The sequence below is a fragment of the Rhinolophus ferrumequinum genome, chromosome 23 (genome assembly GCF_004115265.2).
Source record: "Rhinolophus ferrumequinum isolate MPI-CBG mRhiFer1 chromosome 23, mRhiFer1_v1.p, whole genome shotgun sequence".
Taxonomy (NCBI): domain Eukaryota; kingdom Metazoa; phylum Chordata; class Mammalia; order Chiroptera; family Rhinolophidae; genus Rhinolophus; species Rhinolophus ferrumequinum.
Window position 1 is genome coordinate 39,780,284 of NC_046306.1, and position 27,513 is coordinate 39,807,796.

Sequence of the window (27,513 nt, forward strand, 5' to 3'; positions counted from 1 at the left end):
CTGTTTTTTCCCCTTTCCCTTCAGGTTGTGGCTCTTTCCTCCTGGTGCCTGCTGAGGGATTCGATATACTATACGCTGTCTGTAGTCGCACTCATCGTGGTAAGTGCGTGATGGACATCTCATCTGAACTCCCTTCCATTGAAGTCCCAGTCACCCTTCCCGCCGCTCAGCGTTATGCATTTGAGTCTCCTCCGCATGAGCAGGTTCAAAGTCTCTGGTGATGAATGAGCAAATTGATGTGTATGCGTGGAGGTGGCCTTTCTTCCAGATACTTGAATCACCCAGTACCCCAGCCTGATAGTTTGGTGCTCAGAGCAAGAGTGTACACTCTGGTTATCAGGTTCCATGAGAGTCCCTGCTGTTTTTCTGTGAGCTTCCTGACCATTTGTTCTCACTTTCCTCGTGGGCTCCTCTGTAATTCCCTTCAGCATCAGTGTCCTTGGGTCTGGACCTTACTCCTTCCCCCTCTCACTCTATATGCTCTCCCAGGACAGCCCTGCCCTTCCCACGCACCCATTGCTATTGCCATCTTTGTGCAGACACCCCCACCCTGTACTCTGAGCAGTGGCATCTCCCTGAGGTCTAGTCATGGACAGGCAACTCTCTATTAGACATTTTCATGTCCCAAACTCAACATGTCTCTAAACTTAGGGTGATTTCGCAAGGCTGGTCCTTTTTTTATATTTCTGCCCCCGTTCCTATCCTCCCACCAACCCTGGGAATGATGTTAAACTGACCTTTTCCTCAACTGCCACTATACCCATTTGACTTAATTGTCCTGTGGATCTTCATCTCGCAAAAATCTCCCCAGTGTGCCCCTACATAGCCCATTTTAGTCGAGGCTTTTTACATCTCCAGTCTAAACTAACATAGCCCATCAGAGGTCCATGCTGCAATGAGTAGCATCACTGCCACACAGTTCTAATTCTGGTCCCCATTTACCAGCTCTGGTGACCTTGGAGAAATCAGTCTCTCCAGGTCTTAGTTTTCTTACCTGCAGAATAGGAATAGATCCACTGAAGGTTTGCTCATCTGATTACAAAACACTTAATCTGTAGGTTAATTGTAAATCTCTACAAATAAGCGAAAGTGATGTTTAATATAAGACTTTCAAGGGTGGCCGGATGTGTCCGTTGGTTAGAGCATGAGCTCTGAACAACAGGGTTACCAGTTCGATTCCCACATGGGCCAGTGAGCTGCGCCCTTCACAACTAGACTGAAGACAACGAGCTGCCACTGGGCTGGCGGAGGGGCGGCTGGATGGTTCAGTTGGTTAGAGCGCGAGCTGTCAACAAGGTTGCCGGTTCAATTCCCACATGGGATGGTGGGCTGCTCCCCCTGCAACTAAGATTGAAAATGGTGACTGGACTTGGAGCTGAGCTGCGCCCTCCACAACTAGACTGAAAAGAAATGACTTGGAGCTGATGGGCCCTGGAGAAACACACTGTTCTCCAATATTCCCCAATTAAAAAAAAAAAGACTTTCCACAAGAAACCAGATAGGTACTTCAGTCAATAACAGTTCCTAACAGTGAAGATCTTGGGTTACAACCACAGTCCCCTCATTCTTGGGCCATTGAAAATTGGGAGGATGAGGAAGAAGAGGCGAGATCGGCCCCCCAGACCAACTAAAGCCCACACGTTGCTGCATCGCCACACCCAGCGTCTACACCCCGCTGCCATCACCGTCATGCCCAAGAGAAAGGGGATGCTAAAGGAGGTACAGCCAAGGTGAAGCAAACCACAGAGAAGATCCACAAGTTGTCTGCTAAACCTGCTCCTCCAAAGCCAGAGCCCAAGCCTAAAAAGGCTTTCGCAAAGAAGGAAGAGAAGGCACCCACAGGGAAAAGGAGGACAGCTGATGCTGGCAAGGATGGGAGTAACCCTGCAGGAAATGGAGATGCCAAAACAGACCAGTCACAGAAAGCTGAAGGTATTGGAGATGCCAAGGGAAGTATGTGCATTTTTTTTTGTGGTTTTTTTTTTTAATTAAAGTTTATTGGGGTGACAATTGTTAGTAAAGTTACATGGATTTCAGGCGTACAATTCTGTATTACATCATCTATAAATCCCATTGTGTGTTCACCACCCAGAGTCAGTTCTCCTTCCATCACCATATATCTGATCCCCTTTACCCTCATCTACCACCTCCCTCCCCCCTTACCCTCTGGTAACCACTAAACTATTTTTGATAACTGTACTTCTGGTGACTGTACAGTTTTAAATACTATTTTGTCCAGTTTTATAAAAATGCAGAATTTTGTTTTACTTTGTTTTTTAAGCTATGTTGTTAGCACACAGAACACTTCATTGTTGTGTTTTGGGGAAGGACATGTATTACTACTAACAGGACATATAGTACCAAAGCTAGATTGACATGGGGAAAAACACCTTACCCTTCTAGTTTTGAGAGACTTCCTCCTGGTTCCTGAGAGGAGGGACTCCTTGATGTTGACACACATTTGCCACATTGGCACAATCACCTTGTGGTGTGGAAGAACTCAAATTCATTTTTATATCCTTTTCTCCCTCTCCTCTCCACCTTAAGCATCGATTTGACTCCCTTAAACCCAGAGACCTATTGGAACCTGACCTCCCAAAGTTGGTTACCAGTATGTCAGTTAATCTGGACTTTTTAATGTCACCATTGAGATGGCATCTCACAAAAGAGCAGCAGTTCCATTTTTAGATTGTGGACCTATAGATAGATAATTCTGCCTTTTTCATTTCATTTCCTGAAAATCAGTGTCGGCTTGTGAAAAGTTGTTAAACAACATAGTTAATTCGAAATGTCAACCCTCACTCTAAACTTTACCTGTTCAGAGCATCAAATGAAGACTTCACTGAGTTTTACAGTGGCTTTCTGATTTTGGTAGTCCATTGAAGAAGGGAGTGTGAAAGTTAACAACTGTCTGCCCATGTCCTGCCTGAAATACCATGAAAAGTATCTTTAATAAAGCTGAATACAGTTTGGCTTGAAAAAAAAAAAAAAGAAAGAAAGAAAATTGGGAGAGTGAGACCGTGCCCAGGAGCAGAGGGTTCAGAGACTCCATGTTGGACCTGCAGATGCGCTACCTTTGCTGGTTAGTAGACTTAAGGACACACTTGACTCTGTTCTTGTTCTCAGTTATTGTCTGTGGAAAAGGTATGGTCACCCCAAATCTAGAGGATTCTTCTGTTCGCCGAGCCCGGACCTCTCAAACGTTCTCTGCAGCAAGCTTTGGCTCACAGTGCACACTGATCACATACACTTTGCTCTTGCCCTTTTAGTGTATTTTGGGATGGTTTTTGAAAGTTATTTTTCAAAGAGACATGGTTATGGGATGGTGTAAATGAACACAATTCTCTACTTTTGCTGAATTCCAGGAAGAGATGACCACTCCCAGAAAGACAAGGTAATGAGACAGAATAGCCCAGGACAAGACGACCCAGGAGCACGGACATGGCAATGTCCACTCCCAAGAGCAGATTTGCTGGCGTCAGCTTCTTTCTCTGTTTTCAGCATAAACACCTCCTGGTCTATGTGTGAAAGAAGCTGTCTTCTGTCAAATTCATCTGGATATGTCCAAGATGAAACAAATGTACTTGTTGTCAATGATGTGTGAAGAAGTAAAGTGGTTTTGCTCCTTCAGGCTGCAGGTGCTGCTTGCTCACTTGCAAAGCAATGGTTCGCGCCCATGTGCCCGGGTGCATCGCAGAGCTGAGGTGGGCAGAACAGCAGGCAGCCCACAGCTCTGCATTTCCTCAGATGGGAACAAAGTGCAGAAGCAAGTGATTCTTTGCCGACACCTGAAGATGGACTGTCTTTACAGAGCAGATGATGTCAAGGCTAGAGTTTTGTGATTTTGAGAAAAGTTACATTTCTCCATTTCTCCACTGTTAGGAATTAATGGAAAAGATAAAGTTGAGGTCCTCAGGGCTCGGGCTTGCTTCTTTTAACTTTAACTGTAGTTCCTCCAACTTCCGTGTGCACTGGAAACGCCCAGGGTGCTTACTTAAAACACGCAATCCATAGATTTTAACTCAGTCGGTTCTGGGGTAGAACCCAGGAAATTGCACTTTACCCTGGACTTTCCCCACCCCCTAGGAGATTCTCATGCCAGCAGACTCTGAGAAACTCAACATCAAAATACTACTAGACACCATTTCCTCCGGTTACCCATCTGTTGCATGGCAATGATCATTACTAAAGTAAATTTTAAGACTCTTAAAAGCAAGGGATGGTGGTAGCTTGGTTGTCTGAATTTCTGACTGCTGTTCATGCTCAAGGTCATTTTCACATGAAAATTAAAACCAGCATGAGAAGTAAAACACTCTTATACCCAGAAGACTTAGCACTTAGCAGCACTTAGCAATGGAGTTTTCTTGGTGTCCCCAAATCTATTCCGTGCCCCAGTGCTAGGCTATTGCTCACACATGCTGTAACTTTTTGTCAAGGTTTCCTATTCTCTTCCTGTATTTTCCCTAATGTCATGGTAACAAAATCACAAAGGAAGCTTTTATAATACCAGGCCTCTCTATAGGACCCTGCAATGGGCACTTAAAAATCCTGTATTTAAAAGCTTTCCTCCTATCCACAAATAATTACCAACCATCTGAACCATTTATTTTAACTATTAGGGTGTTGTTTTTTTTTAAATCCTCTCCCCGCTTTTTATGGTTCTGAAAGGGTCAGAAGACAGAACTGCCAGTCCCTAAGGTGATACAATACAGAGCTCATTTACCCTGAGGAGAAGGCCAGGCTAAGTATGACCAGACGCCACTTCTATATGCATCCTGGGCGAGTGGCCCTTCGGACACAGCAGAGGAGCCCTGAGGATGATCCATGGGGCCTGGTGGTCCAAAGAGCAGGAAACACAACTTCTCAGGGATGCTCATGGCTGCTATGCCAGGAAAGTGCTAATAGAGTCGTTATTACCTGGATTCTGAAACAGCTGAAATGGAAATTGATGCAGATGGACTGAGCCAGGAAGGAAGACCACAGGAGTAAGACAAGCACGCACATTCTGAAACCAACAGAGTTTAACAGTTAACTTAGAGACGAGGGACTCAGTTCAGTTAGATGTTCGGGTTTCGTCTGGCCTTTGCTCTGTGCTATTTTCTAGTGTGTTTGTTGTCGTTTTTAGGGAGAAAAACAGAAGAAGAACACGTTATTGTCTAAAGCAGTTACAATTTCACAAACATACAGTGTGTGAGTCTCAGCACCTTTCCCCGCCCCCATCAAACATCCCCTTTAGCCCTGGTGACATTTTCTGTAGTGAAGGCACACGTCCTGGAGAAGCTGGACATGGCTGGGGGTCTTGCCCCATGACTTTGGTCTCTCTCTTGAAGAGAAGTGTCACCTTTTTAGACCTGGGAGCATCCTGGGTACTTTGGAGCATGTGTTTGTGTGCATCTACCTCATAAATAGTCTCCGAATCCTTACAGACCCTCCTGCTGCTTCTCTCCAACACCCATGACCTACTCCCAATGACTTCCACCACAAACAGCTCTGGCCTCCCAGTTCTACCCTTGCCCCAAATTCCAGCAGGCCCCACAGTCTTTATTGAACTATTACTGTGATTTACATAATGATGTCATTTACATAAATGCAAATGATTCATTGCATCATCAGTGTAACAGCTGCCCTAAAAGGAATGCTTCATTTTTATGCTTCATCTCTGCTTTGAGATTGGGATGTGAGCCTTAAGAGAAGGGAAACCTCCAGGGAAGTGGACAGGCCTCACACAAGTTCGGGATAACTTAGACTGGCCTACAAATCCAGGTTTGGGAGTGCTGCCTACCTGGAGAAAGGCTAGGTGAGCCATTGACACCTGTTGGGGACCCTCAGGGCACCTGGAGCACTGGCACAGCAGAAAGGCTCATTCACCGTGACGCTGCCCTCTCTGTCTCTGAAGGGCTCACTACAGTCTCCCCTCTGGAGGTGATTTCATGGGAACAAAGAGGGATGAGTCAGCTGATCCAGCCACCAGAAATGTCCTAGGCAGCACTGTCCAATCCAGTAGCCACTTGGCACATGTGGCTCTGAGCTGTCAAAATTCAGCTAGTGAGACCACAGGACTAAAATTTTAATTAATTTAAATTTACGTAGCCACGCGTGACTAGTGCAGTTTGGGTAGCACAGTTGTAGAGAGCAAATCCTTCCATACAAAATAGACCTACATTCTCATAGCATCTGTAAGTTTTAAAAAGTGTAGTCTCAATACTTAACATCGGACTGAATGTTGGGTCTGTCAATTAAGATTTTCTGGTTCAATACTCACAACTACATAAGCTAGCTATTATAAAAGCCCCATCTTACAGATGGTAAAACCAAGGCTCCAGAAATTCAGGGATTTGCCCACGGTCAGGGAGCTGCAATACCTCAGGTTTACCAGAGCAGGTGTCTAAGATGGTACATCTACACCACCTCAGCAAAGAATTCAGATTTTCCCTCTAATAAAATCTGCTTCTTTCAGTCTTTGTAATCTTGATTTTACCTCACCCACCACGCATCTGCCATTAGAAAGGTGTGTCTGCTGCACTTAACTAATGTTTTTAGACTCAAGGGAATAGCTTCTGCCGCTCCTCTGCTGGAATTCTTTCATTAAGACAATTAATATTAAATGATCCAGAAATCTCCTTATCTTGCCTTCTCTGTGGCAGAAAAGACATCTTAGAGTCATGTCCTTCACTCCTCTCCAGCTCATCGCCTTTCTACCCTCCTGAAGCCCGCCCCCCACCACCGTCAAGCCGGCCTGCCAGAGATCCTAATATTACAATTCCTGTTTAACCTTCAAGTGTAAACCATATCAGTGCATAACAGCAGCTTTCCAGATGTATTCCATCTGGTTCCTCCTCAGATGGAATTGCCATGGCTAAACCACCTGCACCCTGATCCCCGAAGCCGAGGAAGTCAGGATTCCATTTGCGCACATCTCCTGGGAGTCTCTATGCTGTCGAGGGAAAGTCTGTGGGGGATGGGTTCCGTTTCCAACAAGGGAGGGAAGATTTTCAAGGTTTCCGTCTCTTGAAAGAGAATGATGGTGTTGCTTTTCTCTGATTATTTTCACTGCTTAAAATTCTAATGGTGCCAGTGATCATAGTACAAGCTACAAAATCTTAGCTTCAGCAGTACGGCCACCCTGCTCTATGGTTACAGTTTACAGTAAGCAAACTCAGGGACCAACGTGCAATTCAGGGATAGCCACCTGCCTTCCTGCACAGAGCCCAGCTCACCTCCCCTCTCCTGCCCACACACCTGGCCAATTCCTGGCTCGTCTTTCCCCTGCTATTCCATCTTGAATGTGCCACTCCCTTAGCAGTTCCATGGTATGTTCTGACATCCATGGATCCACCTGCCTGATGTCAGCCCATCCCTATTGGAAGAATTCTAGAGCAGACACCGGGAATGAAAAGCTGGTTTCCATGGTACCCAACCGTTTTTCTGAAGCCTTGGAGGGTAAGAGGTTTTTTTTCAAATTCACTCCTGTGTGTTTCCATTTAGTACGTCTATGGAACACGTACACAGCTCTTGGTGAAGCCAAATGTAACTTTGGCTGAACCACAGGTGGGTCAGAGAGTAGCAAATCTGAGGCCCAGCTCTCGGTCAGCACCATCCACATGTAGTCACTGGGGGCGGACTCAGTGCCAGGCCCCGTGCACAACCAGCAGAGCAACAGAGCTGCTTTCCCAAGGCCTGTTTTCAAAAACCCGAGTGGAAAAGGGTGGGTCAGTTCCAAAGGCCACACAGCAGGTCCCTCGACTGCAACACATGGTGAGGATTGAGTATTGGCATAAGGTGAGGGATCCACCTGTCCCTAACTCAGAACACCAGGCAGGAGCTGCCTCCAGAACGTCACCTTGCCCTCTGACAACAGTGGGTTAGCTGGAGGCTCCTTCAGGAGGCTGTCGGCCTTGCGGTGCTTGCTCTCCTTTCAGAAGATTAAATGGAGCTGCAAAATGGACTTGGACTGATTTCATTTCAATCTTGCTGCCATGGCAGAGCACACAGGCCAGAGCATTAGAGCGTGAGCGCCACCTAGTGGTAGCCCTGTGGAACTGGGGCGCGGTTTCTTGTTTCAGATGGCCTACAAATGATTTCAGGTTGTTTCCTACTCTACTAATACTGCTATAAGGGATGGGGGAAGTTGTTTTGTCTTCTTTTACTCACAGACAGAGCATGAAAATACAGAGAGATATGTAACAGATTTTTAAAAAATAAAATAAAATCTGTAAGGAATAACGAATCCATCCCCTTGAACCATCAGCAACATCAAGTGAAAGAGTCTTCTGTCCTTGTCATTTTAAGAGTTTTCAAACAGGGTGATTCCAGCACTCCCTAAGGATGATCCAGTGATGTATTCCCAGAAGGAACATTCTGTGAACAGTGCCGATTTCCTCATTTGCAATCTTCTGAAAGGGTGACAATCAGCTGGTCTGCCTCCTCCACGTTACACCAACAGACACTTGGAGGCAGCTCATAACTCACCCTCCACTTCCTTTCTCACCATTAACAAGCCAATTTCCATTTAGATTTTCTTAAAGTCCTGGTTTCTAGTACATTTTATGGGACCCTTTTATGGTTCTTTTTTGAGTCCTCTCATTTTTCACCCAATCCTCTTGAAGTAGTGGGATAAAACGCAGACTATGTTTGCTCGTTAGCCACAGGATAGCCAAAGCCTCCTAGCTCCGAGTGGTCAAGGGGAAGGCATATTTTCATCAGTTATTTGGAGGATTCCAGATCACCACCGTTTGTTAGTACTCTAGCCAGATCATCTGCGTTTCTCTTTATCCTCCTCCCTGAACCATATTCCCACCCCCAACTCCATGGCCACAGCTGTCACCTGGACTTCAGGCTCATGATGCCTCCATCCATTCTGATTTTTTTTCATTGATATGATCTTTGAAATAATCAAAACTAAGGATGTATTGATCTGTACCCCCACATGTCAGTCAGATCACACAGAGTAAGGGCTTTCTAAAAGCTGCTTTCATATTATAATCGCCTGCCTTCCCTGATAGACGAAAATTAAATTGGTGTGCTAATAAACTCTTTACCAGTATTTCATGCTCTCCTAAGTGGCTATGAATTGATCATTCCAGCCCACTGCCCAAGAATGATATTGAATTAACTTCAATTAATAGAAAATGTTTTCCAACTTAATTCGTTTGTTCTGTTCCATGATTTCTTGACAATTTTTTTATTAGTTTCAGGTGCACAAAACAAAGTAATACTTAGACGTTTATCTTTTATATTCCTCACACTGTGTCTGCCCCCCTTCCCCCACCCACCATCCCTCTGACATTGCACACAGCCATTACATTTCCACTGTCTCTTTCCTAATGCTGTACTCCGCTTCTTGTAAGTGTATACGTATATATATAAACTTGTAGTTGACATTCATTATTGTTCAGCTTCCGCTTCAGGTGTACAGTGCAGTGATCACAATTTCTTAAAGCTAATGTGAATGCCTTCCAGGGAGTAGATTCCATACCTTTCAGCCTGAGTTAAGCGATTGCTTGCTGTGTTTCCTTAATTCTCTTCCCATTCTAGACTGAGATTTTCATGAAAATGTCAACGTGTTGAATCCGATAACGACAACAGTCACAAAACTAATGAAGCCAACATCTTTGTCAATGTCTCATTAGGAAGATCGAGTTACAAATAATTGTGCCCCCTTTCTCCTCATCCTGCCTTTGCACCTTCAGGTTCCTTGGAGGAAGGTCCTTTTATATGCCTGCATGTCTTTGTGGTTTCCTCTGCATCTCTCACACTGGTGGTTATTATAATCGCTGGGGACTGAAATTATGTCCATACCATTATCTGAGTTTGTCACCTCCTTGCAGTAATGACACTTTACACCCAGATTGTCCTGCAAGTTTCTGCCTTAAAGTCTCCATTTGGACCATTCTCCCTGAAGGAAAAGCCGCTCAGACATGATCATACTCAAGCAGTCATATCCGTGAGTGTAGAAAGAAAGCTATGAACCAGCCCTGGTCTCCTGCTTGAATAAAATACAGGTGCACCTATTTAGTTTCAACAATGTGCCATCTCGGCAAATAGGTATATCATGGAAAGAACACTAAGAACCAGACCTGAGTTTAGAACAAACTCTGCAGCAAATTGAGCAATCCCAGGAAAATTTCTCATATTCTCTGCAACTGTTTCAAAGGATGTGGTTTATACCAATTTTCTCCCCCAAAAAAGAGAAATGATTTTAGATGATATACATAAATTCAGTCCTGTTGTATATTCCCTTTGGATCCTAACTGATCAGGAGAAATCTCTGTTTGGCACTTGTGTGTCTTCTACTGCTCTGACCCTTACTAATTTCCTTATTTAACAAAAGGGCAGACCTGTGGCCCAGGGCCTGGGCAGCCAGGATTTTCGATAATTGTTGTTACTGCATTTATTTTTCACCCTCTATACGTGGTGACAGCTGATGCTGATTCTCCACTTCTGATTGTGATTTAAAATTTCCTTTAAAAATAAATTCTTTTAAAGAAACAAAATATAGGTTGACTAAAAGAAAAAATGTTGAGTACAGAGAAATCCAGGTTCTTGCATAAAAGCTTGAAGGTGCTGTACAGTGCACGGAGACGTGCAGACATCTGACAGGTGGCCATAGTGGCTAATGTGTGGAAGCACCCACCAAGCTCCTAAATCCCTTCCAGACCTAAAATTCTACAATAAGTTTTACTCTATATAGCAGGTGGGTTATGTTTCCCTCTTAATCCACTGCTGAATAGAAATTGCAGGAAGCATGGGCTGACCCAATGCTTCTTCCCTCCATATAATGCCTACCCCAGTCTGCCAATCACACCGCCTTCCACTAACACTAGCCACAGACTAAACCAGCACAGAGAGAACCTTACCCACAGTGCTTCATGTTCTCGGTCAGCCCCAGCCCTGATTCTCATCAAGCTAGCAACAAGGGCAGACAACATGCAATCGTAAAGCATGTGTGTTTGTGCATGCATGCACGTATGTGTGTCTAATCTATCCTTTTTATTTTGTTTTTACAGTTCATTTACGATGAACAAGTTTCCTGGTGAGTACCTCTCTTTCTCTTGCAATGTTCCTCGTTATGTTGCAGAGCAAATATTATCGAAGACCGGAGTCAGAGTTTAAGAAAGAAAAGCATGGCACAGTTGCCAGTTCAGTTCCCGCATGGGATGGTGGGCTGCGCCCCCTGCAACGAAAATTGAAAACGGCGACTGGACTTGGAGTTGAGCTGCGTCCTCCACAACTAGATTGAAGGACAATGACTTGGAGCTGATGGGCCCTGGAGAAATACACTGTTCCCCAAAATTCCCCAATTTAAAAAAAGAAAAAAGAGTGAGGTAGAATAATAAGTGCAGAGTCCACCCATCTTCACTCTCAGCAAAATCAGTGTTAACCCTTTGTTAGAGTGACATCTCTGTGTCGTAGGATATCTCTCTGGTTTTCAGAACTTGGGTGGGGACTTCGCCACATTGAGGGTAAATGTGATGCACTACACCAGGGAATTAAGATACTTTTGCCAACTCTCTCTCTCCTCTGTGTAGGAGGGGTAAGGAGACCGCTGGGAGAATTTGCTTTAAGACACATAATCTCTGTAACCACCCATAAAAAATAAAAAAGGAGAGCCTCTTTGAGTAACATTCATCAACAGGCTAAAGAATTCCAGATGCCCAGGACACCTCAAATCAGAGGTCAGAGGTCAGGGAGAACGTCTTGGGATCCACCTGGACATGGTCTCCCATTGGAGTGGTGACATTTCCCCTACATCCTTGGGCCTTAAGGACAGCACAAGAAAACTTGCAGAAGCACTTTAACTCAGACTAATGGCACTGTTAACACAACCACTGCTCTGCCTTAGCAAACAGTAGGTGCTTATGTGTTGCTCAGTATTGCTGCTCTTCGTTAACCACACTACCATAAAGACAAACAAATTATGATTACAGTTGATCTCAGAAATTTTTCTGCTGTTTCTGTGTGGAAACCCTTTAACAAGGATATCCAGGGGTGGTTCACTGTCTGTCAGGCTGAGGGACCTCTCTTTTCTACGTCTTCCTGGTTTTGCTCAGAGAAACCACGGCAGGAGGAGATGAAGGCAGGGTTCATGATAAGCCCATTTCAGTCCCTGCCCTCATAACACTTTTAGGGTATTTCAGATGTTATAGAGCAAGAAAAGGAGAGTCTATTTCTTCTTCATTCCAAAGGCCAAACCTCCTATGATGTCAAGAGGCTAGAACCCCAATCCTTGGCAGAGGGGTCCAGACGCTGAGATCATCAGAGTCCTCGGCCTGAGTACCCCAGCTCCCACAGGAGTAAGGAGACGGGAGGGCCACAGATACATTAAATTGCAAACCCCCCAGTATGTTTTGTTCAGCCTGGGGTGGGTGGGAATCATAAGTCATGCACCGGCATAGCTGCAGGAAAGAACTAGAAGGAGGCTTTCATGGCACTCGAACATCATTCCCAGCTGCCAGCCTGTTACGTAATTATTGTTATTATGTGGATGGGCTGACAGAACATTTTTCACATGAGTGAGCCTGAGAGATTAAAGTCTGCACCACTGGCCCATAACTGCTTTGGGATTTCCAGGGATTTCAGCTCCTTATTTGAATGCAAACTATATTGAACTTTAAGATATTTTTGCTGTCTACATCTCGTACCTTTTTACCCAGCCAACCACAAGTATTTATTTTGTTGAAAGGGTATGTCTAGGCATTGATTTCTCTGATTTCTCTCTTTAAAGGCAGATTCTTCAATCTGTGCAATTAAAGCACAGTAATATTTCAGAAATACCTTAAACAGGGAAATCCATTTCTTGTTGTAGAACATTCCAGCATGTCTAGAGTTTTCAAGGAAGGTGACCAATCTACCCCAAATCTTCAAAAAGAAACTAATTTCATGTGTGTTTATTTTGAAACTAGAGTACTCTTTATGAGAAAATGGGCCTGTCAAATACATATACACAAGGACAAATTACCTCTGTCAAACAGTTTAGATTCCTTTACTGTTCCTGACATGGCATTCTGCAGTAAGTCACATTCAGCCAACAAGTGGCAGTCGGAAGGCTTTTAGTAGCAGGGAGTAGAAAAATCCAGCTACAGCAGATTAAAGAAATATTGGTTTATTTTTGTTACATAACAAGTACCCCAAATGTAGGTGGTGCAACGGCTCTGCATTTCTCTATTGGTCTTTCCCTAATGGTCCTAAGATAGCTGCTGCCATTCCAGCCATCAAGATTAGATTGAAGGCAAGAAGGAGGAAGATTGGGCAATGTCGTTTTATTCAACACCTTTCCACCTTACATCTCTTTGGTCGCAGCTGGGTCTGCCTTGACCAATAAGTGGCCAGGGGGAATAGAAATACTACTTTAGATGAATCATTATTCTGGTAATGGGCCCACCCTCCTTGCAACTGAGGAGTCCCCATTTGCTGCCTCAACATAATGAGATTCTATTTGCAGGCAAAAGACAGGGGAGTGTCTGTTGGATGTATTTTAGTTAGGTACTTGCCCGAAAAGATGTTTAAAATAGAAAGCACCAGAGATCCACCTATTAGGATGTATATTCAGCCGGCAGCACAAGGCCTATGAATCCATAATGACAGTTCAGCAAAGCCCACGATGTTGCCAGAAGGAATTTGGGCTATGCTTTCAGTGAGTCTGAGAGTCTAACAAGAAAACTAAAGGATCCAGGGTGTGGTTTTCATTTCTTCTTTGAGCCTCAGGTTGTTACTTTGGGAGAAAAAGGACAGCTTGGGAATATGACCTGGAGACTGTCCACCTGCCTCATGTTGCAGACGTTTGTTCTGGACCATGGTTAGGAAAGCACAGCCGTGCCCTCCAGGCAAGAATAGAGACTAGCCCTCTGCCCAGAAGAACAATCTTTGGTAGGAGAATCTGGGCCACCTGAAGATGGTTCAATACAGAAGTTTTCAGGAAGGGAAGAAACAAACCCAGATCATACCACGAGATCGGGTCCTAGGAGGATAGTGGGTGGGCTGTGGTCAGGAGAGGCAGATGGAGAAAAGCCATGTGATTTCAGAAGTCTGCATGCAAAGTCAGTCCAATTCCACAGCTGTTTCTAAGTTAGGAGGACGGGGAAAAGTAGGAGTGTTGCTTCTCAGAAGTCAGGAGAAGAGAGTGTTTTATGAAGGAGGGCAGCTAGTCAATCTCAGATGCTGCAGAGAAATTGAATAGGATGACAGAGAACCATCCCTGGGATTGTGTAGATGGATGACACAGTTGCTCTTGACAAGACTTGCAGGGGATCAGTGGATGTAGGAGTTAAGACTAGAGAAAATTGCCAAGAGAATGGGAGCTGCTGGAATATATATATATATATATATATATATATATATATATATATATATATATACACATACATACATACATATATATATATATATATATATACACACACATATATATAAGCTTATATTCAGCTATGTTATGGAACGCTTGCTGTATTTAAAGAACTATTTTGGGTAAATGTATAACAGAGGGAGGAACATTTCCTTTTAATTAGAGAAGGAAGAGAAAGTTCATTGAAAGCTGTATGCAGCATAGAAAATGTCTATAGACCAGGAAATATTTATAACCAGACTGTATATCTGCCTTATCTTCTCCATGGTTGGCATTTTAAAATACTGTTCATATCAAATATATTTTTTAAGATAGGCTGGTGTGTTGCACGTCTGCCTGTGGCAAATTTCTTTAACTAGCCTTTCCTTGGTTTGTACACAGGTGGGAGTCTTTAGTCCTCGTGCTGATGTATCTTATCTACATTGTCATCATGAAGTAAGTAAAATACCTTCTCAGTTTCTTTTCGAAAACCATTTCCTACATTCGACAGTATGAGATCGTGTGGAAAGGGGAACGGGGAGAGGGCAGATGTACCTGGCTGGCTTTCGGTGCATGCCACCACAGACTCATTTGGCTCCCTCAGCAACCCGCTATGTAAGAACCACTACAGCTGTGATTAGTAGCAATAGCAAAGATCCTGCCAACCTAAATGTGAAGATTGAACCAAAGCTTCAGTGTTTGATTTGAGAAATCTCTCAAGCAAAGGGTCTTTTCAAGACCTGGCAACCTAGCTTTTGGCTATTTATTCACTCTCTTTCATAACAAGAAAGAAGGTAAAAATTTATGCTTTTATATAGAGTGGGGGAAGATGGGACCAGAGCTAGTTAAGAGATAACTAAAATCATGGATCAAATATCTGCAGACTTCCATTATTCATATAGTTACCTATTGTTATGTAACAAATGATCCCAAAACTTAGTCACTTAAAACCACAAACATATATTATCTCATACGGTTTCTGAGAGTTAGGCATCCAGAAGCAGCTTAACTATTGGGTCCTAGCTCAGGATCTTTTATGAGAGTACAGATAACAGGGTGGCCAGGGTGACCGTCATGTACTTGACTGGTGCTCCAAAATGGCGCGCTTGCATGATTAGCAAGTTGATGCTGACTGTTGGCTGGAGGCTTCAGTTCCTCACTACATGGGTCCCTCCTTAGGGCTCCTTGAGTGTCGCCCTATGTGGGAGCTGGCTTCCTCCAGAGCAGGAGATACAAAAGACAGAGCAAGAAGGACCCTGCGGTGCCTTTTATAATCTAGTCTCACAAGTCACACACTGTCACTTCTTTCATCGTCTGTTTATTAGAAGTGAGTCACTAAGTCCAACCCACATTCAAGATGTCTCCTTCATTTTTTGAAGGGAGGCGTGTCAAAGAATTTGTGGATATATTTTAAAACCACCACATCATATGTTCTTTTTCCCCTTGGGGTCTGGGCAGCTTACTACAACCTTTGTATCAAGAATTATACTGCAGATGCTTCCCATACTCGAACGTAAAATGTAAGCACGATGGTTGTGAATCTGCTGGTTCATCTTCTTGCCAAGTACCATTGAGAAGAGGAGCTTATAAATAGTGCAGAGACATTTCATGCTGCAGCTGTCAGTCCCCATGGGAGCTGTTTCTTTTACTCTAAATTAGCCCATACTTTCCCCAGCACATGTAACTGTAAGAGTGACTACCATCTCAGTGGGCAAGAAAGTAGAACACTATCAGACATGACCAGGTTAGACATGCCAAGTAGCAGTCTGGAATTGCATGTCAAGTTTTCCTTGCTGTGAGGCCTGACAAACATTAATTCTGGCCACTAGTGGCTGAGAGCCAGGTTGAGAGAAATCAGTGTGGCCTTTGGCAAAGGTCACGTGAACACTGAGGGCAGGAACTGGCTTGGCTGATGTCCAGGGTGGGCTATACGCGGGCCCCCCCCAATCCACTCAATATGGAGTACAGCCTTCAACTCAGGAGCTCCAGTGGTCCAGTGTGGATCCAATATCTGGGTCTTGTTACTGCAAGAAGGAATTTCTAGAGTATCCTGGTGTGGAGTTACTGTGAGAGAACACACGAAGAAATGAGGTGTTTTTACCACTAATCACCTTCCATTTAAAAATACAAATGAAAACAATCAGTAACCACAAGATGGCCACGAGGTTTTGAAAATTAATCTGGGGAACGTAATCAATAATGTTGTAAAGATTTTGTAGGGTATCCGATAGACACGTGTCCCATTTGGGAGACCACCTCAGGGAAGATGTAGATGCCTGATCACTGCACTGTACACCTGAAGCCAAACAATAATGAATGCCAACTATAATATTTTATATATATATATGTATATGTATATATAGGTATGTATACATTTACAAGAGGCAGAGTATAGCATTGGGAGTGGAGATAGTGGAAATGGGATGGCTCGGTGCAATGTCAGAGAGATAGTGGATGGGGGGCGGGGGGTCCACAGTGTGAGGGATAGAAATGATAAACGTCTAAGAAAAAGAAAAACAAACAAACAAACAAAAAAACTCATAGATACAGACAATAGTTTAGTGGTTACCAGAGGGTAAGGGGGGGTGGGGGGTGGGAGATGAGGGTAAGGGGGATCAAATATATGGTCATGGAAGGAGAACTGACTCTGGGTGGTGAACACACAATGGGATTTATAGATGATGTGATACAGAATTGTACACCTGAAATCTATGTAATTTTACTAACAATTGTCACCCCAATAAATTAAAAAAAAATTTAAAAAAAAATATAAATGAGCTCCCACAAAAACCACACTTGGCCCAAAGCCTTTCCAATGTTTCTAGATTACAAAGGAAAAGCTTTTAAAGGTGGGAACAGCCATCTTGCTCCTCTTTCTCCCAAATAGCAAAACTATTAGAATAGGAATCTGTGTCACAGTGGGAGGGCCTCGACAATACATGTCTTCTTCCTTCAGTGCTTTTTATTTGGTTATTTCGCCTTTTTTGTGACTTTCTGAGGCTCTAAGTTTGAGTCCCAAAGAGTCAAGGGTCCTTTTCTTCCCATTTAAAAAGGTGGATTAGTCAATTATTCCGAAGAACTGACTGAGTTTCTGCTATGTATGCCCAGCATTGATCTTGGGTTTTGAATCTAAATTTAGATGAAAGCATGTCCCATACTGAATTCAGTAGGGGCTTCACAGAATAAGGAGGTCTTCAAAACCAGAGCTGCTCTAAAGGAAAGGTGGGTTGAGGGATTTTGCGAGTATGTATCCTGTGATCACTGCACCCCTCTACCGAGCCTTCGTAAAGCCCATAAGTTATTGGCAGGCATGTGAACGTTAAGATAACACAGTGAACAATTTCTCTCCTCTCCTCCAAATCATACCCAGTGTGAAAGCTAATGAGGGATGTTTCTGCTGATGCCTCAGCTTTACCAACCTTCCAGCTGTTCAAACCAGCAGGATACAAATAAAACAGGGAATGGCAGCTACTGTGCTCGTGGAATTTTCTATATAAATTCCGGTCCTAAGTTCTAAATTGAAATCTCTGCTCTTTAGCCATCCCCCTCTGCAATCAAAGGCTTTAATCATTGGGTTTTATAAAATCTGATTTATAAAATTGCATGCTTCATAATAAAATAGCTTCAGGGTGCAAGCACAAAATTTAAAACATTCAATTAAAAATATAAAACAGAGCAGCAGCAGTTAAAAACAGCATACATTACAATCATCAGCTGCCTCCTGGGTAGATGACTTTAAAATGACTTTAAACATTCTGTTTGAAGGTCAAAAAGCAATTTCAGTGTGGCCAGAAACCTTAAGGGAGCATGATGCACACCTGGCTTTGGTGAGGACTGATTTCTGTACATCTGGGTCGCTTCTTCGGGATTTGGTCCCCAGATGAGGTAGTATGATCTGGTGGTTAATATCAAGGGCTTCACATTAAGCCCTGGCTGTACATCCCACCCCGCCACTTACTGGCAGTGGGACCATGGCCAAATTACTCAGTCATTTTGAATCTTAGTTTCCTCTTCTACAAGACAGGGTTAATGATACTTCCTACCTCAAAGATTTTTTGTTTGTTATTTGTTTTTTGTTTTGTTTTGTTTTTTGTAAGAATAGAATGTGACAGCATAGTTATTAACCAATATCTGGTTTCAAGAAAGTTCTCATAATCATACCATATATAGTATTATTATCTTCTTATCCAAATCCAAATAAAGGTATAACACACAGTTGTGTGCGATGTCAGAGGGTAGTAGATGGGGGAGAGGGGTTATCACTGTGTGAGGGATATAAATGATAAATGTTTAACTATTACATTGTTTTGTGCACCTGAAACTAATTAAAACAATAAAAAGAAAAAAAACAATACACCATGTGGGATCCCAGACTGGATTCTGGAACAGAAAAGGGATGTGAGTGGGAAAACTGTTGAAATTCAAATAAAGACTGTAGCTTATTAAAAACAACAACAACAAAACACACACACAGTTGTACGTTAAAAGCAAACCCTCATGCAAGTCAGTATTTCTATGGGGAGAGTAGATTCTGAGTCCAGCAGGACAGCAGCACTGCCCCTCCTGCATAGCTCTATCAATAAGGCAAGACATTCTTGTTGAGTCTAGAAAGTGGGAGACTTTTCATTAAAAGGAATGTTGAATATATACAAAAGCCAGCGGAATAGTGGGATAAATCCCACATGCTCATTACCGCCCTCCCCACTATCGACCCACGATTGTGCGTTCACACCCCTATCCGTTTCCCTCCCTCCATATAATTTGAAGCCCCAAACATCATGCCAATTCATCTATGAAAATCTCAGTATTTGTCTCTAAAAGGAATCATTTTTAACATAACCAGATCATTATTTCTCACACATTAAAATGAATGCTAATTCTTCAGTGTAATTGAATGTACAATCAATTTTCAAATTTTTAAGGGTTTCACAAATGTCATTTTTTACAGTTTTATTTTAATCTCATAAATGACATAAATACTTTTAAAATCAGAATCCAAATAAATTTCACTCATTACAATTGGTTGCCCTCTTTTGGATCTCTTTTAATTTATAAATTCCCCCTCTTTTTTTTTTTTTTCCTTTCAATTTATTCTTCCACAAAGTTGGATTGTTTGCTCCACAGAATTCCCCACAGTTCAGGAATTGTTGACTACATCCCACGGTGTAGTGTGGCCTCTGGTTCCTATATGTCAGCCATTGATCCGATTCAGGTTAGACTGTGTCCCGAGTGGTGGTGAACTCTGCCATCAACAGGCACATGCATGTCTCCTGTCTCTCTGTTTGTGATGTTGGCGTCCACTGATGCTCAAAATCTGACTCCATTACTTATTTAGAGTTAAAAACTAGTGACGTTCTAATTCTGTTTCCTTCCCCTTATAAGCCCTGAGCATCCCCCAGGATTGGCCGACCTGCTTCCCTTTCACAGCTTCCATCATCACTTTTGACTAGTTTTCTGTTCTCCCTAATGCAATGTAGGAAGAACTGCATGCTCCCAAAGACTACAGGAAGTGCTTGTGGAAGAGAAGTCCAAGTCACAGAGGGCCCCTCTATCTGTACCAAAATGGCTGTCATGTCCCATAGGACTACGCACCCAGAGCGGCACTGACTGAAGAACAGGCATAGGATACAGTGGGGAGAGACTCCTGAGAGCCTCTTGTCTATAGCACAAAGGGAATGAGCAGAGAAACTTATGTGGTGAAACGCAGCTTGAGTGGCCTGCCAGCTGGCAATTAAAAGTTGCTAGGTTTGGCTACTGTTCCAATGGGAGACCAGAGATCAAGCTTGTGGGACACCTCAGCGGGGTGTCCCATGGCCCGGAAGTCACTGAGGCCTTTCGATCTTTGAGTGCGGGCAAAGCAGCAGTGGCCTACAATGCCCTGGAAACCCTGCCAGCTCTCTTTGCCCTCGCATTTTCTAGGATTCCTCTATGGGAGTATTCTAATACTAAAGATGAAAGTACCATAATATTTCCCTGCCAAAAACATCCTAGGAACTTGTGCAAGCTTCTTCTCTCCAACACACTTGTAAGAAGCACCACTGTACAATGTTTTTACTCAATCATTCTGGAGAATCATAGCCCACAGTTTTATCACAAAGCCAAGAACCCATTGGACCTGGAAGTATAACGTAACAGTAACAGATGCAAAGGTTTCCAACCTCTGACCTCAGGAAACCAAAGACAGACAGAGACCTAGACTGGCAGCCAGCCTGTAACACCTAGGCCATGCTGCAGCAGCTGGCAGCATGAAGAGACACCCTCTCCTTCCCCACCACGCACGTCCCTGACAGCAAAAGCCCTGGAGATGGCAGACCGTGCCCATCCCACGGAGTCTTGCCACTGTCCTTCCATGCACAGACTCCGATCAGGGAGCTCCGTCCTGGAGGGCCCTCCATTGACATTGAGGAGGTGGTAAACAAAGCAGTGTGTCACTATGTACTTAATGGTGCTTTCATTTTCACATACCATGTACCTTTAAATGGGAAAATAGGACAGTTTATCTATGCTGCGGGGAAATGGAGTGACAAAATTACAACAATAACTCGAGGCGTGGGATTCCCCCACAAACTGAGAGAACTGCAGGGACATTCGGTGGGAGTTGGGGAATGGAGGAACAGCAAATGCTGACGGGCTCTCTCCATTCATTCCTTTGCTCAGATATAACACTTGCATACATCAGTGCTTTGAAAGGAAGACAAAAGGTGCTGGAAACATGGTCAACGGCTTGGCCAACAATGCTGAAATTGATGACAGCAGCAACTGTGACGCAACTGTGGTGCTACTCAAGAAAGGTAACCAAGGAGAGCCTGTGTCCAGGAAGGAAGTGCTAAGAAGCCAGCCCGGCTGCCCTCGCTCCTGGCCACCCATGGGGTTCTGCAGCTGGTCTGGAGAAGATGCTGCCCCTCTAAGGGAGAGAAGGTTCCAGTCCTCACTCCCTCCCTTTGGTTACACCATGAGGCAGTCTCATACCTCGTGTTGAGCCAACTCAGAAAGCCCTATGCGAGTTCTTGGGTAAAACATTTGCTGGGAATGTTACAGGAAAATTAGGACAGGATAGTAAAGGAGAGAAGACCATGGGTTTTGAGTTATTGATTCTGTCACATTTTGGCTGTGTGACAATGAAGCAATTACTTAACTGCTGTGAGCCTCAATTTTCTCTTCTGCAAAATGGGGATAATTTTTATAATGACTAAAGGAGATAAAGTATGTAAAATACTTCATTAATGATAGTTGTTATTACTATGTTATTATATCCAAATTCACTTTCAGGCTACATTACCTCAGTTTCCAAGCTATTAAATGATATAGAAAAGTATCTTTTCTTTAGTCAAAGTAATTTTTATATTCAGTAGATTCTTATTAAACAGTTGATATACTAAGAGAACTAATATAGCGCTCTCTAATAAATAATATTCTTTCCTAGAGGAACACAAAAATTATCATTTACTTTTGCCTAGAATGTATTTCACTTTTCATTTAATATTTTTAACTTTCGTCTTGAAATGTATGGGTTTATTTCTTCTTGGCCCCATATAGTTGCTTTGCAGGAAAAACAAAAAAGAAATTATAAAGTGTATAGGTTATTTTCAAATAATGTCTGACTTTAAAATCTGTGGATAATTATTAGAATTTGAAAATCAATTATTTGGTATACTTTTCTAATTATATGCGTGTTTAACAAAGACTTAAGAGTGTTCAGTGCCATCCCACATAAGGATTTCATTTAGTTTCTTTTCTTCTGGGTAGTTTATAACCATAAAAGGAATACTCTTAGGGAAGCAAATAGAGCTACCTAATATTAGCCAATGTTTCCAGAGATCATTTCACGGTTTAGTGGCTTGGAAAACAGGAGTGAGCACTAAGAGGGCCTGTGGCCAGGTACCTATGAGCTGTGTTCTCATGTTGCACATTCATAGAGAGGGTATTGGACTTTGGTGAAACTTTCTGTTCAGGCCTGCCTGCGAATCATTACACAAGATTGCCCTAAGCGCCCTCTGGATCTTGGGCCTGTGTAGTGTGGCCAGCTCACCCACCCAGCCCCTTGTCATCCTGCTCATAGGTGGGGCTGCAACAATGTGTGCTTTTCCCAACTATGTCCTCCTCTTGACACTAAAGTCAATTCTGCAGCTTTTAACTGCTCAATATGAACATTGTTGACATTTGAAGGGCATAAAAGGTTACAAAAGTTTATTGGGGTCTTTCTATGCCCCAGATCTGAGTGGTGCGAAAAGGATCTTCTGAAGACAAGGAGGAATTCTCTTATGTTATCACTCATTGTTTCCATGTCAGTGAATGATGCTTACATTTTTTCAAGTCATTTCAAAAGAGCTATTGATGAGTCCAACAGAAAGCAGATTTTTCACTCTTCCCCAAATTTTGCTCATTATGACCCTCCCTGGATGGATGGACAGATGGATGGATGGATGGACGGACGGATGGATGGATGGATGGATGGATAGATGAAAGGATGGATGGATGAATTAATGGATGAATGGATGGGTGGGGTGAGTGGATGGATGGATAAATGAGGAGATAGGAGGAAGGATGGAAGGATGGAAAGGAGGGAGGGAGGGAGGGAGGGAGGGACGGAGGGACGGAGGGAAGGAAGGAAAAAGGGACGGAAGGAAGGAAGGAAGGAAGGAAGGAAGGAAGGAAGGAAGGAAGGAAGGAAGGAAGGAAGGAAGGGAAGAAGGGAATAGAGAGGATGGATGGATGGATGGATGGATGGTTTGAAGAGTGGGTGGATGGGTGGATAGATGTATGGATGGAAGGAAGGAAGGAAGGAGGGAAGGGAGAGGGAGGGAGGATAGGAAGGAAGAAGGAAGGGAGGGAAGAAGAGAAAGGAAGGATAGGAAGACTGAATGAATATCCCTTTCTTGCTCCTAGCCTCAATGTTATCTTTATTTTTTGTTTTTAATTCCCCTAGCCAATTTCCACCGCAAAGCGTCCGTGATCATGGTAGACGAGCTGCTGTCGGCCTACCCACACCAGCTTTCTTTCTCTGAGGCTGGCCTTCGAATCATGATCACCAGCCACTTTCCCCCCAAGACCCGACTCTCCATGGCCAGTCGCATGCTGATCAATGAGGTATCCGGGAAAGCACAGTCCACTTGCCACTGGACAAGGGGGGACACTTCGGGAAGGGGAGAAAGTTTCCTGGTCCGAAAGTAGAAGCATAGAACCCAGCATTCAACACAGCATCCGTCAGCCGTTTCCCAACATCACTGCTCACTGGGCCAGCTGTGCATCCTGGCCCTTGCTCTTCCCTCCTCGTGTTGAGAGACATGGTCCCAGTTAGACAGAAAAACTCTCCTGTCCCCTTCTACCTACCTTGTTTATTTCATCTCCCATTTGAATAAAGCCCTCTGGTGTGAACTTGCACAGTAGTTGCTAAATCAAGCTTATCTTAGTTTAAAGTAATGCTGAGTCTCTGACCTGAATTTCCCAGGGTATTCCTTTCTCTGGAGTGGCATCCTTCTTGATACCCTAGTCCAAACACACTTGTGTGGCTTTCTCATATATACGCACCAAGGGATTCCTACAATCTTGAGAAGAAAGATAACACCACAGTGCACAGAGAACCCTGATAGAAAAGAAGTACGCATCTGTGACTTAGGAATTTTCCTCTGAAGGGATTTGCAAGTGCCAGTAGGCCATAAAATATTAATCCTTTCTCCCAGAAGGAGGTTGTCCAAGTTGGTTATTACTTTGAGGAATCCCTTAAGATGTGACAGCAGAGTCTCTTAGAAGCGTCTCCTTGTCAGCTGCCTGAGAAAGATCCTGACAGGTGGTGGTCTGGGTGTAAGGATTTACAGTCCCTCTGACTGTAGTAAGAATGTGCCTTTCTCTTTCCAGAGACAAAGACTGATAAATAGCAGGGCTTATGCCAATGGAGAATCTGAGGTGGCCATCAAAATCCCAATTAAACACACCGTGGAGAATGGAACAGGGCCCAGCAGTGCCCCAGACAGGGGCGTGAACGGGACTCGGAGGGATGATGTTGCTGCCGAAGTTGGCAACGAGACAGAAAATGAGAATGAGGACAATGAGAACAACGAGAATGACGAGGAGGAAGAGGAAGATGAGGATGAGGATGAAGGACCGTACACACCATTCGACCCCCCCTGTAAGAGGTCCTATGTCTGGGCTGGGGTTGGGAGCTATTTTGAGGTCACTGAGCAGATGTCCTTGACTATGATGATCTCTCTGGCATTCTGTTGAAAGAAATAGTATTTCTGTATGAACATAAAAATATTTATATTAACATCTACATGGGCAAGACTGTAGAGGGTACAGAAATGACCCAGATGGCAACACATGTTCATTGGTTAAAGTGTGGGCTCTTTGACCAAATGTATAATTTTGTGGAGGAAAGTCAGCTGCTCTGCAGGACCTTTTGGTGCTAAGGAGGAAATGCACCTGCGCCGTGTCAGCAAGGTTGCTTGGCGTCCATGGGAATAGGTACTTCACTCATCCCATTACAGTTGGCCATGTACTGTCCTGCCAAGGCCAGCTCTGGGTAACATGTGCAGTCCTCTCAGTTGACCTTTGTTTTTCTTTTCACTTACTGCTCCTCATCCCCGTTCAGGCCCCTGCTCTCCCAGGACCTGCGGTTTGCAAGGTGGGCACCAAACGAGATGTGGACCTGCGCAAAAAGCCTTCTGGCCCCAGCCAAATATCACACAGTAGGGCAGCCAAGGGAATCTCCATGGTACCTCGAAGGGGATGAGCAAGGCTTGTAAGAGCTCTCAGGACCTCAGCCACCAGGGTGGTGTCCTTCTCTCCTGACTGCTACCTCCAATAAACACTTGTCCTTTCCAGCGACCTCATGCCCAACCCCAACCCATTAGTGGAGCAGGTAGACCATACTGAAAGAATTCTTCCCATTTGCTAGAACTTCCAGAAGGTTCTGGCTGTTTCAAGAAAGAGTGCACAGGTTTAGTTCACATTCACTGTCAAGTGTGAGGCTTAATTGATATATGCGACTTCTCCAGAAAGTATGAATTTATAGGAAGACTGTAAATTCTGAGGAAGGGTTGCTTGGTACTCTTGAAAAGCCATCTAATGGTGGGACATGGGTGCAGAGTATCAGGATCGTGTTTCATTTTCTGATGCAAGGTCTTTCTGTGCTCCTTTATGTGACCAGGAAGTAGCTAGTAAAACTCAAACCAGAACTGCTCCTGGACTTTATCAGAGCTCCTGCAATCTCAACCTGGTCAAGTGCTTACCAAAGCTAACTAGAAAACATCACCCAGATTCCTATACCCCAAACTCCCGAACTGCCCAAACAGAGTTAAATCTCTTGTTAGTCGGTAATCTTGATAGAAAAAAGTATACCAGCTCTTTCTCCATTTTGCCACTGTCACTGTATTTCTTGGCAACCTTCTTCCCTATCATCCAGGACAAAAACATTTTAAGGATTAAATGACGAGACACTCCATTCCTCCCTTGTAAACTCTTGTGTTCATTTTCTATTTCTGCACAACAGATTGCCAAGATTTAGTGGCTTAAAACAACACCTGTTGAAGAGCTCCCAGTTCTGTAGGTCAGAAGTCTGGCACGGCCTGGCTGGGTTTTCAGAGGCTAGCAGGCTATAACGGAGGTGTGGGCAGAGAATTAGTTCTTCCCCGAGGCCCTGGGAGAACCATCCCCGAGCACATTCAGGTTGCTGCAGCGGTCGGTTTCTTGTGGTTTTATGGCTGAGCCCTGTTTTCCTGCTGTCTGTGACCAAGGGTTGCTCACTGCTCCTAGAGGCCATCCCCATTTCTCGTCTCATGGCCCCTCCATCTTCAAACCAGCAATGGTGTGTCAGGTCCTTGTCACACTTCTAATCTCCCTGGCTGCCCCTTCTGCTTGTGAGGACTCCTGTGATAGATCATTACCTGCCCAAATGAAGGTTAGCTCTGCCACAGAGCATAGCACAGTCACAGGACTGAAAGCTCTCCCTCCTCACAGGTTCTGAGAATTGGGGCACAGAATCTTGGGGCTCATGTCTAGAATTCTGCTTCCCCCAGCCTTTGTTTCAGAGTCCACAACTGACAGCCCATTACCATGCTCCAGAAATGTGCTGTATTAGCCTCCCAGAAACCCAGAAGCCCCACGTGCACCCCTCCAGCAGACAACTAAAGTCACGTGTATAAGCAAGACACGTTGTCTGGCTCCCACACATGACCTCATCACTTATTGACACAAAAGGGCCTCCTTCAGGTCATTTGTTCCACATTTCACCTAGAGGAGATAAATGCCAGGCCTGACTGTGAGCTTTCGAAGTATCTCCTCATCTCTGGGTTAGGGTGCAGATGAGGCGGCGCCAGGGCTCCTAGCCACATCATCTTATCTCCTAATATTTCACGAGATCTGGCTGGCTATAGGTGTGGGCTGAGGAACCCCACCTCAGGCCCCCTGCATCTTTCAGAAGCACAGGCCCAAGAGAAGTGGTACTCTGCTCAGTACTGCCACCACCTGTTGGGTCTCTGCATCATCCCAGGTAGGGTTTCCAGGCAGGAATTCCCACCGTTCTCAGGAAATTTTTTCGCTTTCCCGTTCCTGAATCCCGAGACATAAACTGTTTTTTGTTCTTCATGATGAATCGTTTCCACAAAGTGACTGCCGATACCACCAACCACCTGGGTTCAAGGAGCCGATTTTCCCGATTTCCCAACTAACTTTTCTTGGAATTCGGGAATGGGAAAGCAAAAAAAAAATCCTGAAAACAGGCAGGAATTCCCACCTGGAAACCCTAATCCCAGGGCCCTGAGCTACTGAGACAGGAAACAGAATCTCAAGTTCCTCCACGCCTGCCTTTCTCACTTGAGCTTCCTTGATAAAATGCAGGTTTTGATTCAGGAGGTCCATCCAGGTAGGCCCCAAGATTCTGCGTTTCTCACAATCCCACAAGGTGACACCAATTCTGCTGGTCCGTGGGCCAGACCTGGGATGGCGAGGGGCTGGAAACCTGCAGTCACACCAGCAATCTTAACGGTTTTTCTGGGACTTAGGGGATCCTAAGTCAGAACAAGGTCCCACCTCTGAAACGGAGAATGGGCTTGTCCAATTATGACCCTCTGGTCTCCTCCACCAGCTGCTGAGAAACCCCATTCCCGGACTGAGGAACTTCTCCATGGGGGACTGAATGCCCAGTCAAGCCCTCCCTTGGGCAGGCCTCCTAGGAGAGGGGAGTAAGCCAGAGGGTG

The 27,513-nt window shown here is 44.2% G+C and overlaps 1 protein-coding gene across 3 annotated transcripts in view; it reads left to right on the forward strand.

Annotated features, from left to right (window-relative positions):
- The window catches only part of SLC24A3 (solute carrier family 24 member 3), a 494,345-nt gene that overhangs the window by 433,669 nt on the left and 33,163 nt on the right, over nt 1–27,513 (forward strand). For all 3 annotated transcript variants that reach the window (XM_033094851.1, XM_033094853.1, XM_033094852.1), the window contains exons 7-12: nt 25–99; nt 11,007–11,032; nt 14,723–14,776; nt 20,978–21,111; nt 23,247–23,407; nt 24,176–24,446. In XM_033094851.1, coding sequence (XP_032950742.1) covers nt 25–99; nt 11,007–11,032; nt 14,723–14,776; nt 20,978–21,111; nt 23,247–23,407; nt 24,176–24,446 — 721 coding nt within the window. The remainder of the gene's footprint in view (nt 1–24; nt 100–11,006; nt 11,033–14,722; nt 14,777–20,977; nt 21,112–23,246; nt 23,408–24,175; nt 24,447–27,513) is intronic.